This window comes from Pongo abelii, chromosome 4 (genome assembly GCF_028885655.2).
Source record: "Pongo abelii isolate AG06213 chromosome 4, NHGRI_mPonAbe1-v2.0_pri, whole genome shotgun sequence".
Taxonomy (NCBI): domain Eukaryota; kingdom Metazoa; phylum Chordata; class Mammalia; order Primates; family Hominidae; genus Pongo; species Pongo abelii.
Window position 1 is genome coordinate 11,312,176 of NC_071989.2, and position 19,296 is coordinate 11,331,471.

The 19,296-nt window shown below is 39.6% G+C and overlaps 1 protein-coding gene across 5 annotated transcripts in view; it reads right to left on the minus strand.

Annotated features, from left to right (window-relative positions):
- The window catches only part of CTNND2 (catenin delta 2), a 948,913-nt gene that overhangs the window by 226,945 nt on the left and 702,672 nt on the right, over window positions 1-19,296 (minus strand). For all 5 annotated transcript variants that reach the window (XM_024247287.3, XM_054555411.2, XM_054555413.2 and 2 more), the window contains one exon: window positions 11,870-12,083. In XM_024247287.3, the coding sequence (XP_024103055.1) occupies window positions 11,870-12,083 (214 nt within the window). The remainder of the gene's footprint in view (window positions 1-11,869; window positions 12,084-19,296) is intronic.

The following is a 19,296-nucleotide window of genomic DNA, read 5'->3' on the forward strand; positions in this document are numbered from 1 at the left end:
TAGAAGAAGAGCTTTCTTGACAAACTACTTAGCTCCTGCTCTGGGGAGAGGGGCTATGCCTCTGGGTGATCATAACAAAGAGGGTGAAGGAAAAATAGGCTGGGGATGTTAGTGGGATAAATGCATCCTCTCTGTTCCAGTGTCTCCTTTCATGCAGGGTGCTTCATTAATGCTATACCTGAACTTCTATTAAATTAGCAAGGTCACTTGGCTGACAGACCCTAAAGAAGGCCTCCAGCCTGGCTTCTGTGAGCAACAGAGATAACATCTGTAAACATATTTACACTTTGTTTAATCTTCAAAACTGTTCAGAGTTCACTGTATGAGTTCTGAACTCATACAGGACAGAAGATGTTATTTACCATGGACATAATGGAATAGAGAAGAGAATGGAATAGAGAAGAGAATGGAAGGAGTAATTCAGACAAGAAATTTCATCACATTTCTGTAAGATACAAAACAGCCAGAGGTGAGCTGACAGATGGAGCTCAGGGAGAAGCCAGCATAGCCCAGGATACACACAGAGGGGACCCTATCCCAGGGAGGTGGCTGACTGTCCTGGTGGAACCCTAGGAAAGATTTATACTCAACAGACGGCAGGCACCTGGGGTGCAGAAATGGGAAGACAAGCTAGAAAGGGGTGATTGAAAGGAAGTAGTCACCTCTCATTCTCCACTTCCACCTAGGTTGAAAGAATACCCAGCAGACAGGAAAGTACTGTCCCCTTCCTCCAGGCCAACAAACAAAATAAACAACTTAGAAGACTCTCCAAAGAGACGGATTGTGATGGGGAGAACCAAAAAGGTACTGTGGATATCTGGGCCTTAGAGAAAAACCCTCCTCATTAAGACACTTAAAAGACTCCCCACTACAACAGTTCCCTCCCACCCGTTCACCCTGAAGTGAAGCTTCACTGTGAACAAGCTTCACCGACATGCAGAGAGCTCAGAAAAACTCCATTCCACTATTTTAAAAATAAGCAGAAAACTTGAAGACCACCACAGATTTGAAGTAAGCCTGCAAAATCAGTGAAAAAGCCCACCACAAAAAAAGAAAAGCTGACAATAAAAAAATTGAGATAATTCATGCCAAAGAGATAAAAACAAACTTAAGTTCTAACTAATATCCTTAGAGAAATTCAAAAATATCTTACATTCATAAAACAAAAATAGGAGCTATTAAAAAATACAAAAGAGAATTCTTAGAATTTTTCTTTTAAAAAGATGATACACTCTTGGGCCCCTGGTAGTGGTAGCATGGAAGTCACAGAAAAATTGGGGGAAAATAAATGTTGGATATCAGCGAATTCTTTCAGAACATATGATAAAAAGGCAAAGAGCTCCAAATTACATAAGAAAATACAAGAGAAATAATCCAAGAGGCTCAAAATCTGACTAATTTCAGAAAGAGAGGACAGAGGAAATGGAGACAAAAGAATTATTTTAAAAGAGAAGAAGAAACATTATTGAAACAGGAGCCAAGATGGCCGAATAGGAACAGCTCCGGTCTACAGCTCCCAGCGTGAGCGACGCAGAAGACGGGTGATTTCTGCATTTCCATCTGAGGTACCGTGTTCATCTCACTAGGGAGTGCCAGACAGTGGGCGCAGGTCAGTGGGTGAGTGCAACGTGCGCCAGCCGAAGCAGGGGCGAGGCATTGCCTCACTCGGGAAGCACAAGGGGTCAGGGAGTTCCCTTTCCAGGGGTGACAGACGGCACCTGGAAAATTGGGCCACTCCCACCCGAATACTGTGCTTTTCCGACGGGCTTAGGAAACGGTGCCCCAGGAGAGTATAGCCCGCACCTGGCTCAGAGGGTCCTATGCCCACGGAGTCTCGCTGATTGCTAGCAGTCTGAGATCAAACAGCAAGTCGGCAGCGAGGCTGGGGGAGGGGCGCCCGCCATTGCCCAGGCTCCCTTAGGTAAACAAAGCAGCCAGGAAGCTTGAACTGGGTGGAGCCCACCACAGCTCAAGGAGGCCTGCCTGCCTCTGTAGGCTCCACCTCTGGGGGCAGGGCACAGACAAACAAAAAGACAGCAGTAACCTCTGCAGACTTAAATGTCCCTGTATGACAGCTTTGAGGAGAGCAGTGGTTCTCCCAGCACGCAACTGGAGATCTGAGAACGGGCTGACTGCCTCCTCAAGTGGGTCCCTGACCCCTGACCCCCGAGCAGCCTAACTGGGAGGCACCCCCCAGCAGGGGCAGACTGACACCTCACACGGCTGGCCAGGTACTCCAACAGACCTGCAGCTGAGGGTCCTGTCTGTTAGAAGGAAAACTAACAGAAAGGACATCCACACCAAAAACCCATCTGTACATCACCATCATCAAAGACCAAAAGTAGATAAAACCACAAAGATGGGGAAAAAACAGAGCAGAAAAACTGGAAACTCTAAAAACCAGAGTACCTCTCCTCCTCCAAAGGAACGCAGTTCCTCACCAGCAACGGAGCAAAGCTGGACAGAGAATGACTTTGACGAGCTGAGAGAAGAAGGCTTCAGACGATCAAATTACTCCGAGCTACGGGAGGATATTCAAACCAAAGGCAAAGAAGTTGAAAACTTTGAAAAAAATTTAGAAAAATGTATAACTAGAATAACCAATACAGAGAAGTGCTTAAAGGAGCTGATGGAGCTGAAAACCAAGGCTCGAGAACTACGTGAAGAATGCAGAAGCCTCAGGAGCCGATGCGATCAAATGGAAGAAAGGGTATCAGCCCTGGAAGATGAAATGAATGAAATGAAGCGAGAAGGGAAGTTTAGAGAAAAAAGAATAAAAAGAAACGAGCAAAGCCTCCAAGAAATGTGGGACTATGTGAAAAGACCAAATCTACGTCTGATTGGTGTACCTGAAAGTGACGGGGAGAATGAAACCAAGTTGGAAAACACTCTGCAGGATATTATCCAGGAGAACTTCCCCAATCTAGCAAGGCAGGCCAACATTCAGATTCAGGAAATACAGAGAACGCCACAAAGATACTCCTCGAGAAGAGCAACTCCAAGACACATAATTGTCAGATTCACCGAAGTTGAAATGAAGGAAAAAATGTTAAGGGCAGCCAGAGAGAAAGGTCGGGTTACCATCAAAGGGAAGCCCATCAGACTAACAGCGGATCTCTCGGCAGAAACCCTACAAGCCAGAAGAGAGTGGGGGCCAATATTCAACATTCTTAAAGAAGAGAATTTTCAACCCAGAATTTCATATCCTGCCAAACTAAGCTTCATAAGTGAAGGAGAAATAAAATACTTTACAGACAAGCAAATGCTGAGAGATTTTGTCACCACCAGGTCTGCCCTAAAAGAGCTCCTGAAGGAAGCGCTAAACATGGAAAGGCACAACCGGTACCAGCCACTGCAAAATCATACCAAAATGTAAAGACCATCGAGACTAGGAAGAGACTGCATCAACTAACGAGCAAAATAACCAGCTAACATCATAATGACAGGATCAGATTCACACATAACAATGTTAAATTTAAATGTAAATGGACTAAATGCTCCAATTAAAAGACACAGACTGGCAAATTGGATAAAGACTCAAGACCCATCAGTGTGCTGTATTCAGGAAACCCATCTCACGTGCAGAGACACACATAGGCTCAAAATAAAAGGATGGAGGAAGATCTACCAAGCAAATGGAAAACAAAAAAAGGCAGGGGTTGCAATCCTAGTCTCTGATAAAACAGACTTTAAACCAACAAAGATCAAAAGAGACAAAGAAGGCCATTACATAATGGTAAAGGGATTAATTCAACAAGAAGGGCTAACTATCCTAAATATATATGGACCCAATACAGGAGCACCCAGATTCATAAAGCAAGTCCTGAGTGACCTACAAAGAGACTTAGACTCCCACACATTAATAATGGGAGACTTTAACACCCCACTGTCAACATTAGACAGATCAATGAAACAGAAAATCAACAAGGATACCCAGGAATTGAACTCAGCTCTGCACCAAGCAGACCTAATAGACATCTACAGAACTCTCCACCCCAAATCAACAGAATATACATTTTTTTCAGCACCACACCACACCTATTCCAAAATTGACCATATACTTGGAAGTAAAGCTCTCCTCAATAAATGTAAAAGAACAGAAATTATAACAAACTATCTCTCAGATCACAGTGCAATCAAGCTAGAACTCAGGATTAAGAATCTCACTCAAAACCGCTCAACTACGTGGAAACTGAACAACCTGCTCCTGAATGACTACTGGGTACATAACGAAATGAAGGCAGAAATAAAGATGTTCTTTGAAACCAACGAGAACCAAGACACAACATACCAGAATCTCTGGGATGCATTCAAAGCAGTGTGTAGAGGGAAATTTATAGCACTAAATGCCCACAAGAGAAAGCAGGAAAGATCCAAAATTGACACCCTAACATCACAATTAAAAGAACTAGAAAAGCAAGAGCAAACACATTCAAAAGCTAGCAGAAGGCAAGAAATAACAAAAATCAGAGCAGAACTGAAGGAAATAGAGACACAAAAAACCCTTCAAAAAATCAATGAATCCAGGAGCTGGTTTTTTGAAAGGATCAACAAAATTGATAGACCGCTAGCAAGATTAATAAAGAAAAAAAGAGAGAAGAATCAAATAGATGCAATAAAAAATGATAAAGGGGATATCACCACCGATCCCACAGAAATACAAACTACCATCAGGGAATAGTACAAACACCTCTACGCAAATAAACTAGAAAATCTAGAAGAAATGGATAAATTCCTCAACACATACACCCTCCCAAGCCTAAACCAGGAAGAAGTTGAATCTCTGAATAGACCAATAACAGGAGCTGAAATTGTGGCAATAATCAATAGCTTACCAACCAAAAAAAGTCCAGGACCAGATGGGTTCACAGCCAAATTCTACCAGAGGTACAAGGAGGAGCTGGTACCATTCCTTCTGAAACTATTCCAATCAATAGAAAAAGAGGGAATCCTCCCTAACTCATTTTATGAGGCCAGCATCATCCTGATACCAAAGCCTGGCAGAGACACAACAAAAAAAGAGAATTTTAGACCAATATCCTTGATGAACATTGATGCAAAAATCCTCAATAAAATACTGGCAAACAGAATCCAACAGCACATCAAACAGCTTATCCACCATGATCAAGTGGGCTTCATCCCTGGGATGCAAGGCTGGTTCAATATACGCAAATCAATAAATGTAATCCAGCATATAAACAGAACCAAAGACAAAAACCACATGATTATCTCAATAGATGCAGAAAAGGCCTTTGACAAAATTCAACAACGCTTCATGCTAGAAACTCTCAATAAATTAGGTATTGATGGGTCGTATCTCAAAATAATAAGAGCTATCTATGACAAACCCACAGCCAATATCATACTGAATGGGCAAAAACTGGAAGCATTCCCTTTGAAAACTGGCACAAGACAGGGATGCCCTCTCTCACCACTTCTATTCAACATAGTGTTGGAAGTTCTGGCCAGGGCAATTAGGCAAGAGAAGGAAATAAAGGGTATTCAATTAGGAAACGAGGAAGTCAAATTGTCCCTGTTTGCAGATGACATGATAGTATATCTAGAAAACCCCATTGTCTCAGCCCAAAATCTCCTTAAGCTGATAAGCAACTTCAGCAAAGTCTCAGGATACAAAATCAATGTACAAAAATCACAAGCATTCTTATACATCAGTAACGGACAAACAGAGAGCCAAATCATGAGTGAACTCCCATTCACAATTGCTTCAAAGAGAATAAAATACCTAGGAATCCAACTTACAAGGGATGTGAAGGACCTCTTCAAGGAGAACTACAAACCACTGCTCAAGGAAATAAAAAAGGATACAAACAAATGGAAGAACATTCCATGCTCATGGGTAGGAAGAATCAATATCATGAAAATGGCCATCCTTCCCAAGGTAATTTACAGATTCAATGCCATCCCCATCAAGTTACCAATGACTTTCTTCACAGAATTGGAAAAAACTACTTTAAAGTTCATATGGAACCAAAAAAGAGCCCGCATCGCCAAGTCAATCCTAAGCCAAGAGAACAAAGCTGGAGGCATCACACTACCTGACTTCAAACTATACTACAAGGCTACAGTAACCAAAACAGCATGGTACTGGTACCAAAACAGAGATATAGATCAATGGAACAGAACAGAGCCCTCAGAAATAATGCCACATATCTACAAGTATCTGATCTTTGACAAACCTGACAAAAACAAGAAATGGGGAAAGGATTCCCTATTTAATAAATGGTGCTGGGAAAACTGGCTAGCCATATGTAGAAAGCTGAAACTGGATCCCTTCCTTACACCTTATACAAAAATTAATTCAAGATGGATTAAAGACTTAAATGTTAGACCTAAAACCATAAAAGCCCTAGAAGAAAACCTAGGCAATACCATTCAGGACATAGGCATGGGCAAGGACTTCATGTCTGAAACACCAAAAGCAATGGCAACAAAAGCCAAAATTGACAAATGGGATCTAATTAAACTAAAGAGCTTCTGCACAGCAAAGGAAACTACCATCAGAGTGAACAGGCAGCCTACAAAATGGGAGAAAATTTTTGCAATCTACTCATCTGACAAAGGGCTAATATCCAGAATCTACAATGAACTCCAACAAATTTACAAGAAAAAAACAAACAACCCCATCAAAAAGTGGGTGAAGGACATGAACAGACACTTCTCAAAAGAAGACATTTATGCAGCCAAAAAACACATGAAAAAATGCTCACCATCACTGGCCATCAGAGAAATGCAAATCAAAACCACAATGAGTTACCATCTCACACCAGTTAGAATGGCAATCATTAAAAAGTCAGGAAACAACAGGTGCTGGAGAGGATGTGGAGAAATAGGAACACTTTTACACTGTTGGTGGGACTGTAAACTAGTTCAACCCTTGTGGAAGTCAGTGTGGCGATTCCTCAGGAATCTAGAACTAGAAATTCCATTTGACCCAGCCATCCCATTACTGGGTATATACCCAAAGGACTATAAATCATGCTGCTATAAAGACACATGCACACGTATGTTTATTACGGCATTATTCACAATAGCAAAGACTTGGAACCAACCCAAATGTCCAACAATGATAGACTGGATTAAGAAAATGTGGCACATATACACCATGGAATACTATGCAGCCATAAAAAATGATGAGTTCATGTCCTTTGTAGGGACATGGATGAAATTGGAAATCATCATTCTCAGTAAACTATCGCAAGAACAAAAAACCAAACACCGCATATTCTCACTCATAGGTGGGAATTGAACAATGAGAACACATGGACACAGGAAGGGGAACATCACACTTCGGGGACTGTCGTGGGGTGGGGGGAGGGGGGAGGGATAGCATTGGGAGATATACCTAATGCTAGATGACAAGTTGGTGGGTGCAGCGCACCAGCATGGCACATGTATACATATGTAACTTACCTGCACATTGCGCACATGTACCATAGAGCCTAAAGTATAATAATAATAATAATAATAATAATAATAATAATAATAAAAAGAAAAAAAAAGAAAATTTTCTGGCACTGGAGAAGGTCATGACTCTTTAAATTGAAAATGTTCAATGATTTTTTTTTTAAAAAGGCACACATCTAGATATATCACAAGAGAATTTAATAGTATTAAGGCTAAAATTAAATTATAGAAAATATTCCTGAGAAAAATAATTTTCCATCTAGAATTGTGTATCTAGTAAACATCACTCATGTGTGAGGGTTAAAGACTTATTTTTTCAGAATTTAATCTCCTAAGCATCCCTTTTCAGGAACTTATGAGAGAGAAAAACAAGAGAGAAGAGGGCATAGGATCTTGGAAACAGAAGTTCTAATCCAGGATTGCTGTGCAGGTCTAGAGAGCAATATCCAAATCCGTCCCGAAGACAGAAGATTCTGGAAAGGACTTCTATGGAGAAAGGAGGGAATTAATGACGCCCGAAATGAAGGACAAGGTTGAGTCCTCAGCCTGACTCCTTAACTAAAAGGAAAGGCCATCTGGATATGCGAAGCATCAGATGGACGGACACTGTGCTCCTGGAGAAGCAGAGCTCTCAAGACATGTGCTTTCACCAAAATGAAACTTATTTACTAAGTTCTATAGTTTAATAAAAACCATTTTATTATGATTTGTAAAGCATTCTGAAATCTTTAGTTGGGCATACTCAAAATTTTGGTCCATTATTTCCATATTTAGAGAGAGAAAAATTATATTAGTTAGGCCCAAAGGACGTGCAGCATTTCTAATTAAAGTTTATTTGCTTCGGAGCTTTTCAAGCAATGGCTAGCATACAATAGCTTCGATTGGATTTAAATAAAATTATCATCATCATCTCATAGTAATTATTGCATAGGAAGAAAATTATTTATTGCAAGACATAGCAGGCAGCAAAATATATTCTGCTGTGAAGAGATACTGCCGTGGAAACAGGCAGCTGTTTTTTTCAGCATGCATGTTTATGTGTTGAATGTAAATGCATGTAAATATCTCAATTTTAACACTTTATCATTGTTCAAATAGTTTGCCAAGCAATATTCAATACATAATTTAAAACTCTGCAAGATCATTTCTTTCTTATTTATAATTTGGCACTCTTGACATCATAGGTTCTTCTGGATATACAGCTAGGTCTAATCTAAAATCTGGTTTATAAACTATGCTTTAGTTTTTTAAAAATCACTAAAATTGTTCGTTTGAATATTTGTTTATAATATATCCTAGTCTACAAATAAGTAAGAAATTCAAAGGGAGACCTCACCCTGCCTTCCCCTGTAATTTTTTGTTCAACATTTGTTCTCATCCATGAGATAATAGGCAGGAAAGTGATCAGAAAAAACTCCCCTGTACTGGTGGGGCTCCTGTAACGTACTAAGTCATTATTCTTTGCTGAGCTCTGTATTAGATCCACGGGAGAATTGCAAAGGAAGTAGGGGGTATAGTTCTCACACTTAGATCTTTGTTTTGTTTAATTCATGCATGGATATCTTACCTAATTCCTAAACAGATTTGCGGCGGCTCCTTGCGACAAAAGACGTGAAGCCAGCCTTTCTTCTTGTACCCTACTCCACCTCTCGGAGTCATCCACTCCCTTGCTGCTCATCTAGCAAGTTCCCAAAATGTGGACATGTTTGTCAGGCCCATCGCTTTAAATATTTAGCAGCCAGTGCTGCACACTTCTGACCATTCAGAGCAGAGCCTCACCACTGTAGGGGGCACTAATGTAGGCATCTCCGTGGCTGCACTGTGTGGTCAACTGAGGGCATCCAAGGCTTGGTCAACAGAATCCAAGCTTTCTCTGAGGTGAATTCCTTTTGCCTCATTTTAGTTTTGCTTTGGGCAGTGAAGCCGGCTTTGGCTTGCTTTACATCATTGAGGCAATATTTGTGCAGAAGTCAGCTGAGTCCTGCGGGTTTCCAGGCCCCCTCAGGTTTCTGTCAGTAAGGAAACTCAGAAGGCTTTGTCTAGAACCAATCACTAGACTGGCTTACAGTAACAATTCCTTCTGCACTAGAATGTTCTCCTAGATGCTCTCTTCCAATTTCCTTTACTAGAGTGGAAGCTTGGCCAAGCGGCTTGTGGATTTTCTAAAGAATCCATGATGGCAACTTCAGAAACCATGAACTTCAGCTTGTCAACATGTTCTGATATGTTTTTCTTTGATAAAGGTGAAACTGATGCCTGAAGTTCAGCCAAGCACAACATGAAAATGCTTCTGGAAAGGCAGAAAACATCTATTGAAGTAACAACCACTGTCCATCTTAATGGATGTGGCTATCATGGCAAAAGACAGCATTTCTTCTAGGAGGAGACACAGAGAGAGCCTCAAACCCCCAGCACACGCTGATGAAAACACAGTGGGTCAAGACATGACAGTGGGTGCAAACCTCCTTCTTCTTAAAAGAAGTGGAATAAGAGTGTATCCTCTCCATACATCAAGCAAGCATCCTTCCCACAGCCTGCGTTTCACCAGGAAAAGGAACAAGAGGTTATGCCTTTGGTTTTCCGAATGGGGCTCACATAGGAATTTCTGATGTCGCCCAGGCACATGTGAACGGCCGACACCCAGAAGCTGTCGGAAGCAATGTTGAAGGCAATGGAGTAGACTGCGGTCAGTTCCTTTACAGCTGCTTCAAATGGCAGCACAGGATAAGACACAGGCTGCAGAAGATGTCATGTGTCAGGGGTATGGCATTTACATTCTGTTTTAAGCCATCATTCATGTCAACCTTTGGCACGTGGCTGAGTTTCTCTGGCAATCAGGGAAGCCACCACAGAGGAGTTCTTCTACACAATGAATTTTGTGTTGGAGCAAATTCAAATTCTAGTCAAATCCAATTCCTTTCAAATCATAAATGAATCCATCCGGTGTACACAGAAGGTGCTCTGCTGGTCTTCATTTCTCGTGGCTTCATGTATCTGTTGGTGGAGTCTTACTGCACAGAAGCCTCCTGTCCCCATCACATGCACTGAACTCTTTCTTTTGCAGGCAGTTCCAACTTAAGCACAACCCACAAATATAAGGATAGGTGTTCCTAACCATAATAGTAGGAAATATTTTCAGTTACATAACTCACCCCTAAACTGTCATAGACATCTTACCGTGTAGATAAAAGTACTTTTACTTTCCCTGACTCATGTCTTCCCACATTAGTTTGGTGTGAAACATTGCTTTAGTAGCACGGCAATTCTTAACAATTATTATTTTTTCCACAAAGATGATTTTTCTAGTTATGGAAAGAAAAAACAAAAGAAAAAAAAAAACAATTTACATCTAGTTCTAATATAACCAAGAGTGAGAAAGAAATGTGACAATAATCTCAAAGAGTGTATATTTAAGAAAGTATACGGAAGTTGGGAGTCTTGACCCGGGACTGGACAAATATTTATGACTCTCTAGCTTGAATAATGTATTTTCTTTAAAAACACATTTTCATCTACTTCATCAGCATAGCTCCAAGGAAATTTTAGAGTTAAGACAGAAGGTCGATGGAATCACAGATGATTAAAAGATCTTTTTAGACAGTCAACTATGCAATCCATTTGCTAAATACTTGCTGATGGGGTACTTTTTGATGAACTGAAAACCAAATATCACCTAGAATGGCAGTGAGCCTGATTAAGATGAGTAAGCAGCAGAGTAATTTGAAATGCTGTATTGAGGCCACCTGGGCCATTAGTACTCCAAGTAACACTGCACATTTTAAAAGCGAGGGATGACAGCTCATGGCTAACACTGACTGTGTTCACATGTATTCCATATATGTGCCAAATGTTTTACACGGTCTCATTTATTAAACCCTCATGACTATGGTGTGGCTACTATAATTATCTCCATTTTACTAAGCCCAAAAGTTCTACAATCATGAAAAAGCTTTAATGTTCCCTTTTTGAAAATTCCTTAATATGTAATAATTGTGACTTTTAATAGACATGAATATTTCGTTTAAAAAATTAACTGCTAAGTAGGATAAGCCGTCTGTTGTTAAACACACTAGAAAACAGAATATATACCTTATTAGCAAAAACTGACACAACTTGTCCTTTGATCAATTATTATTAATGGTATTCTAATAAAGAGCCTTGGGTATTGTACAATGCTCAGCTACTTCTAAATCCACTGACAAAAACTGTTTATGATCACAAAATTTTAGTGAGGATTACATTTACTGGATTACTGAATATGAATCCATGCGTGTCACATCTGACACCATTTTCTTCAGTTGTTTACTCATTTGAAAACACACATTGAGACCGCCTATGTTATTAGAACATCACAATATTTATTTGATTAGTACATTTGCCTCTGTGTTGGATAATGGAAAGTTTATCTTGAGATATAATATAATGATTTAATAATGATTCTAACCTGTGACCAGCTCCCGGATCTCCAGGTCAGTCGTCTTGCGGAGTAACCTCACCAATGCTGGGATGCCACCACAGTTTTTCAGGGCAATTTTGTTATCATCGTTGGCCTTCCCATACACCAGGTTTCTCAGAGCTCCACAGGCACTACGGTGGACTTCGGTCATCCGATGATCCAACAGGTCCACCAGGAGCTGGATGCCTCCTTGTCTCCTTATCTGGAAGAGCAAAGGACACCACTTTTGCTTTACAGTGTAAGGTTTCCCTACCTACACCAAAACATGTTTTTCATATAAAGTATCTGCTAACAATTAATCGCACCAAACTGAATTAAGACATACAAAAGGAAACGGAAAAAAAAAATAAGTGTTTGCTTTATATTTGATTGCCGGTATTTGCTTTAATATCCTACCAATAAAAATCCAAATGTATTTCTTTCAAACTATAGAATTTGGGAAAGGTGATTTTAACTTCATAATGAGTGCCTTAGACATTCCTCTCCATAAAATATGCCACATCCTCATGGATGAAGCACATGGAGAAATAAAAGGCATTAGAGTGATCCTCATTCCCTAGACTTATTAAATTTAACCACTGTCTTAAAGGGCTGCAGGAATGATGCACAAAATGTTAAAATTAGGCTTAATAGGGATATGCTCTAAATATTTCAAAGGAATCAGAAGCTAAACGAGAGACTGGAAGAATTGACACAAGGAGTTTTATCTCAGAAGACCCGCGGAAATAAGAACATCTCTTACATGGGAGACAGAACGTGTGAGGCCAAGGCACGTTATGCTTAATTTAGGTATTTGATTCAACAACAAAACCACTCTACATTTTACTCTTCTTTTTATCAAAAGAAAATTTTAATCTTTTATAAGTAAATGCAAAATATTTTTTGCTGTGTATTTTGAGATGCATGTTCTCCTGGCTGCCCTTTGATTTTGGGAACAATTTAAAAATTTAAATTAGAAACAAAATAAAGTGGCTACTTAACACACAGGCTATTTCACAGGGTTTTCATTAGCAAAACTGCACCTGAAAACTTTTGCATGTATATGGACAAAGAGCATGATTCATCCAGGAATACCCTTCTTTTACACTTATGCTTCAGCGTTCTTCAGGGATCGAAGGATTGGCATCTTCTCTACTTAATTTTTTGATTACAGAAAAACTCATTCATGTCACAGATGTGCTGGGACACCTGGCTACATCCCCAGCCTCTTTCTTTTTTCTTTCTTTCTTTTTTTTTTTTTGAGACAGAGTCTCGCTCTGTCGCCCAGGCTGGAGTGCAGTGGCGCCATCTCGGCTCATTGCAAGCTCTGCCTCCCGGGTTCATGCCATTCTCCTGCCTCAGCCTCCCGAGTAGCTGGGACTACAGGCGTCCACCACCACACCCAGCCAATTTTTCTGTATTTTTAGTAGAGACGGGGTTTCACCGTGTTAGCCAGGATGGTCTCCATCTCCTGACTTCGTGATCTGCCTGCCTCAACCTCCCAAAGTGCTGGGATTACAGGCATGAGCCACCGTGCCAGGCCATCCCCGGACTCTTTCAATAGTGCCCAAGTGCTGCTCTCTCTATGAGGTGATTCTAACCACACCATTGAAAACTGCACTTGGAATCACACCCTCACCCCAAGCCAGCATTCTTGTTTATCTTCAAGTGCTATTGAATTCTTCATAGGATTTGTCATGTTCTAACTTATTTGTTATGTTTATCATTATTGTCCGTCTTCTCCTATTAGGATGCGTGTTCTGGGAGGAAACGTCTCTGTTATATATCCCTATCCCTAAACCCAGTGCAATGACAGACACCTCATAAATGTTCAGGAAATATTTGTCAAATGAATGGAGAGAGTTAATTAATATATTACTTGCTACGTTGGTGTTGCTCAGCTTTGCTAAAATAGTGTTTTCAAAATGAAGAAATATCCCTCTTTAAAGACAAAAAACAAACAAACAAACACCTCTTTTGTGAACAGCCAAGGATGTATCCAGAGGCCTCAGCCCTGCAGCTCTTCCAACCTAGCTTACAAACAAAATAGAGCATGCTTCATTCATACAGGGTGGCCTCTGATGATTCCGAATATGTCTACGGGAATTATTTTCATTCATCAGCAAGTGAAAGCAGAAAAAGTGGAAATCCTCAGAGCACTCTTGGACTCTAAATCCCTAAGTTGGAAACCATGAATGCAGCGTTTCACATATGGTGCCTCCATGGGAACATGACAGGGAAGGAAGAGGGAGGGATGTAGAGGGACAGTGTGGTTGAGGGGTTATGGTTGCCCAGCCTGAGGGTGGTCATAGCACCTCGGTAAGGGAGACTCAAGGATCTTTGGGTCAACTAAGGAAAGAGAAAAAGAAGTGGGAAACAACTTTACCCAACTTACAGTTCTACCCAGGGCTTGCTTGGCACCCACCCAAGAGAGATGATGTTTGTATTCTTACATAGGTGTGTCTTGTTCATGTACCCAGATTATAAGCACATCCACTTTATTATAGTGCTTGAGAAGGGATATTCCACGTGTACAAAAAAGGTTAAACTATGAGTGTCACTTTCTCTATGTGTGTATATTTGCCCATGTGTGATTTAGTTCAAAGTTCTCTGAGTTTAGTTATTTAAATAATGATGAAACCATTGAAAAGAGATAATAAATCCATTCTTATAGTGAATCTATTGGTTATGTACTAAAAACAGATGGCATCATCAATCAATCTATGCATTTTATTCATATGTATATATTTTAGCTACATTGGATGTTATAATTAATATTCCTAATTTATTATAATACATTTCCAATTCATATGATTTAATGACTTAAGTGATTAAAATATATTAAAAGGGAAAATGAATTCAAACTGAATGCAGCATGAATTCTAAATGCTAAAATGAAAACACAATGTTTTCAGTATGGCCCTAATTAATGCCATATACCCAAATTTATAGTGAGATTTTCAGTTCGATTTTAATCTATTTAGATAAACATAAGTAAGTCAATTAACCTTTTTCTTTTGCTCTTATTTGGGGTCACCAGATCCTCTATATTAAAACTTGTTTTCTTGGGGTTGAATTTTATCTAAGAATGTGAGAATCCTACTTCTGTTTTCTGAAGCCAAATATTACTCAGAATTAAAATGTAAATGGCCACATGTGTGAAATGGGATGGCCAAGTCCTTGGTTCTCTGTCCTCCCCCTGCAGCCTCCCCTCTCCCATCAGGACCAGAAGGGAGGCCCTGACATGGACTCCAGTCCTCTTGCTTCTGGTGGCTGTGCGTGGCTCTGATGCTGTCCTATTCACTTTCCCTCTATTTTGCTTTTCTCCAGGACCCTTCCTTTCTCCAACTTCTTTTTTTTCTTTTTCTTTTTTTTTTTTTTTTTCTGAGATGGAGTTTCGCTCTTGTTGCCCAGGCTGGAGTGCAATGGCATGATCTCGGCTCACTGAAACCTCCGCCTCCGGGGTTCAAGCAATTCTCCTTTCTCAGCCTCCTGAGTAGCTGGGATTACAGGCGCATGCCACCACGTCTGGCTACTTTTTGAATTTTTAGTACAGACAGGGGTTTCATCATATTGGTCAGGCTGGTCTTGAACTCCTGACCTGAGGTGATCTGCCTGCCTCGGCCTCCCAAAGTGCTGGGATTACAGGCATGAGCCACCACACCTGGCCCTTTCCTCCAATTTCTTCCATCCAATACATCTACCAGTTTCTTCGGGTACCCAACATGCAATCTTTCCAAGCTTCCAAACAAACCTATTTTAAACACTTAAAATATACAACTTTCTGAAAACCTATCAGAAGAAACTTGTCTTCTTTGAAATGGCACCTTTATTTATTCTCCCCCAAAATGACAAGTTGTCTAGTTCCAATTTATCCCCCTAGTCGATCACTCTACATCCAGCAAGCTGAGCCCAGGTTTTTGTTAACATATGATCATTGCAGGTCAGTTTACCCTCTCCTCACATTATTTCTTTAATCATCTTCATGCAGAATTGTGTTTGCTTTTTTTTTTTTTTTTTTTTTTTTTTTTTTAAGACAGAGTTGCGCTCTGTCACCCAGGCTGGAGTGCAGTGGCGCGATCGCGGCTCACTGAAACCTCCGCCTCCAGGGTTCAAGCGATTTGCTTAGAAGACATGAGGTTTTGCCACGTTGCACAGGCTGATCTTCAACGAGGTGGCTCAAGCAATTTATCCACCTCGGTCTCCCAAAGTGCTGGGATTACAGGTGTGAGCCACTGTGTCAGGCCTCATGAAGAATTCCTTAAAAGTCAAATCTTGAAAGATTTTAGGTTTCATAGCATTAAAATGAAGTCAATAAAATGCTAATGTATATCTTATATTTATATATAATTCAACAATAAAATGCACTAAAAGAGTGCCTGTCACAAGGTAGTAAGTGAGTAAGTATTTATCAGATGAATGGTGCAGCTGGTTGTCAGGTATCTGTTTCTCTCTCTCTCTCCTTTTTAGAGTAGGTTTAGGTTCACAGCAAAATTGAGCAGAAAGGGGAAAAGTCTCATGTACTCCCTGCCCCCACATAGGCACAGCCTCCCCCGCTATCAACAATCTGCACCCTAAAGGTACATTTGTTACAGTGGATGAATCTACATTGACACATTGTTATGACCCAAATTCTATAGAGTTCAATAGTCCAAAGTCACAATAGGGTTCATTCCTGGGTTGTACCCTCTATTATTAATAAATGTACAATGACATATATCCTCCACTATAGTTGCATACAGAATAGATTCACTGCCCTAAAGAGTCCTCTGTGCTTTGCCAATTTATCCCTCCCTCTCCGCTGACCTTTGGCAACCACTGATCGTTTTACTGTTTCCATGATTTTGCCTTTTCTAGAATTTCAAATAGTTGGGATCATATAGTATGTAGCCTTTTCAGATTATCTTCTTTCTGTTAGTAATATACATTTCAGGTTTCTCCATGTCTTGGGTAGATATCTCATTTCTTTTTAGTGTTGAATGTTGAATAATATTCCATTTTCTGGATGTACCACAGTTTATTTATTCATTCATCTACTGAAGGACATCTTGGTTGCTTCCAAATTTTGGCAATGTTGTATAACATTGCTATAAACATCTGCGTGCAGGTTTTTGAGTAGACGTAAGTTTTCAACTCCTTTAGTAATACCAAGATGTGCCATTGTTGGATCACATGATAAAAGTATGTTTAGTTGGTAAGAAACTGCTATACACTCTTTCAAAATGGCTGTTCCACATTCTGACCAGCAGCAAATAGGAGTTCCTGTTGCTCCACATCCTCCCTAGCCATTTGGTGCTGTCACCTTTTGCATTCTGGTCATTCTGATAGGTGTGTAGTGGTGACTCATTGTGTCTCCTTCTCTTTTAAGACTACCTGTGTGATTCAGATTTATTTACATTCATACAAATGATTAAAATTGAAACAATGAATGTTGAAATATATATGGGGAAATGATAGCTTCATTTGAATCTGGACTGAACAGTTCTCATATCTGCTACTTTCCTGGACCTGATAGAATTGGACAGTGACCAGAAGAGACTTTTCATACATGACCTGAATAGACAATCTTAAACTCACTTATTAAGTGGTTCTTTGATAGATGATTGACTTTAGTCAGTTGTTCCTGTGTCAATGGCTTACATTTATTTTTCTGCTTAGGTGTGCACTTCAGGAATCTAGATGGCGAGAGTAATCTATAAGGAGTAAGGGAGGTGGAGGCTGGTAAACCCCATCCCCAGGGGAAACAAAAGAGGAATTAACCAATCAAATAAAGCAAAATTATGCCCTACTGCCTGTCTTTTGTTTTGTTTTGTTTTGGGGTTGTTTACGGTGAGGGCATTCTTGAACCTGATGCAGATAATCTCTGGGGAATGAACACTGGAATGCATTCCCAGTTTGCACCAGGGGAGAATGAAAATGGTTTTCATACCCTTTGCCCTAAAATCCGCTGCTTTGAAGTATGTTTACAATTTAAACTCTAGAACTGAGAGTATCTAAAAATCATGCAAGAGAAGGATGCAGTGGGTATATTCCTTGTCTTTTCCTTAGAATATATCTAAGCCTTTTAAATCAGAAAACAAATGGATAGGTAATTAAATTATACACAAGAGAAATGCAAGTAATGCAATAGCACCTATTGCAAAAATAGGGCCTCATCACTAAAGGATTTGTTACTCTTAACATAATCGGCATATATTGACAATAGCATATATTTGCCAATGAATTACCTATTATCATTAAACTGATAACAACATCAATGAATAATTTATAGCATATTCAATTACAGCAGTGTTCAGATATTTATGACAGTCTTCATAAAAATGTAATGATAATGATGATGTATAGTGGACAAAAAAAATACTTTAAACAGCTTGCAACAGAATTCCTCTCGGGAGGTATTTGTCTTTATTTAAAAAAAAATAGTATGACAAGTTGCTTAGAGGATATTGAGACCCCGAGGGCTTGGCCTCCCAGGCATTCAGGGCAACAGAAGAGATTGCTCACCTGCTTTGCATTTGCAAAAGGGAGGGATTTGGAGCTCGGGAAAGAAGACAGAAAAGGCTGGAGTAGCTTTTGTCAACTTATTATTTGGTGAGACAAGGACCTCAAGACAGGTAAGGACCTGGGTGTGTGCTGCTATTACTCTCATATCTTTCATTTTAATAAAATGGATATATGTTTGGGCTTCTGGGTTCATGTTGAAAGAAACTAGGCTGTGCCTGAGACTCAAAGTAAATTTTAATAATAGTGTGCAAGACTATCGTTACATACTATATATATGTATAGCATATCATATATACACACATACACACATATATAGTATACACACACACACAAACTATGGATACCATGTACTACAGGAATTACTTTCTTCAGATACTTATGAAAACTCAAGTCCCAGTGTCTGAGAACTGGTTTATAGAAAGAGCTGATTAAAAAGAAGATAAGGAAATGCAGTGATTTTTTACTAAATTTTCAATTAACTGTCATTTTCAATGGTGCTGACTTTGAAAAAGGTTTTTTAAATGATACCATTATTACACATTCTTTTTTAATATTAAGAATTTCAATAATTTTCTCGGCTTATAAGCTACTGGAAGATATAAAGTTTGTGGATCCCAAACTAGATGATTAACCAGATGTATGTAGAAAATGCAAAGTTATCAGTTTGTAAAACACACATTTTACCTCACTGAATTTCAACCCTTACTCTTATTGAAAAGCCAGTTAAACAATCAGTTTCCATAAAATATGAACTGAGGTATGTCCATGTAGTTGCCTCTGAGTAACATAGAAGTATATTTCATAAAGGCCATAATTTTTTAGTAGAAATTATTTTTGAGAATCTCTCTCCTTCCAATTGTATGAAATGGCCTGCGTTCACCTATCTTCAATAGGTGAACCAAGATGAGTTATGTTTCTTTCTCAATTGTGTT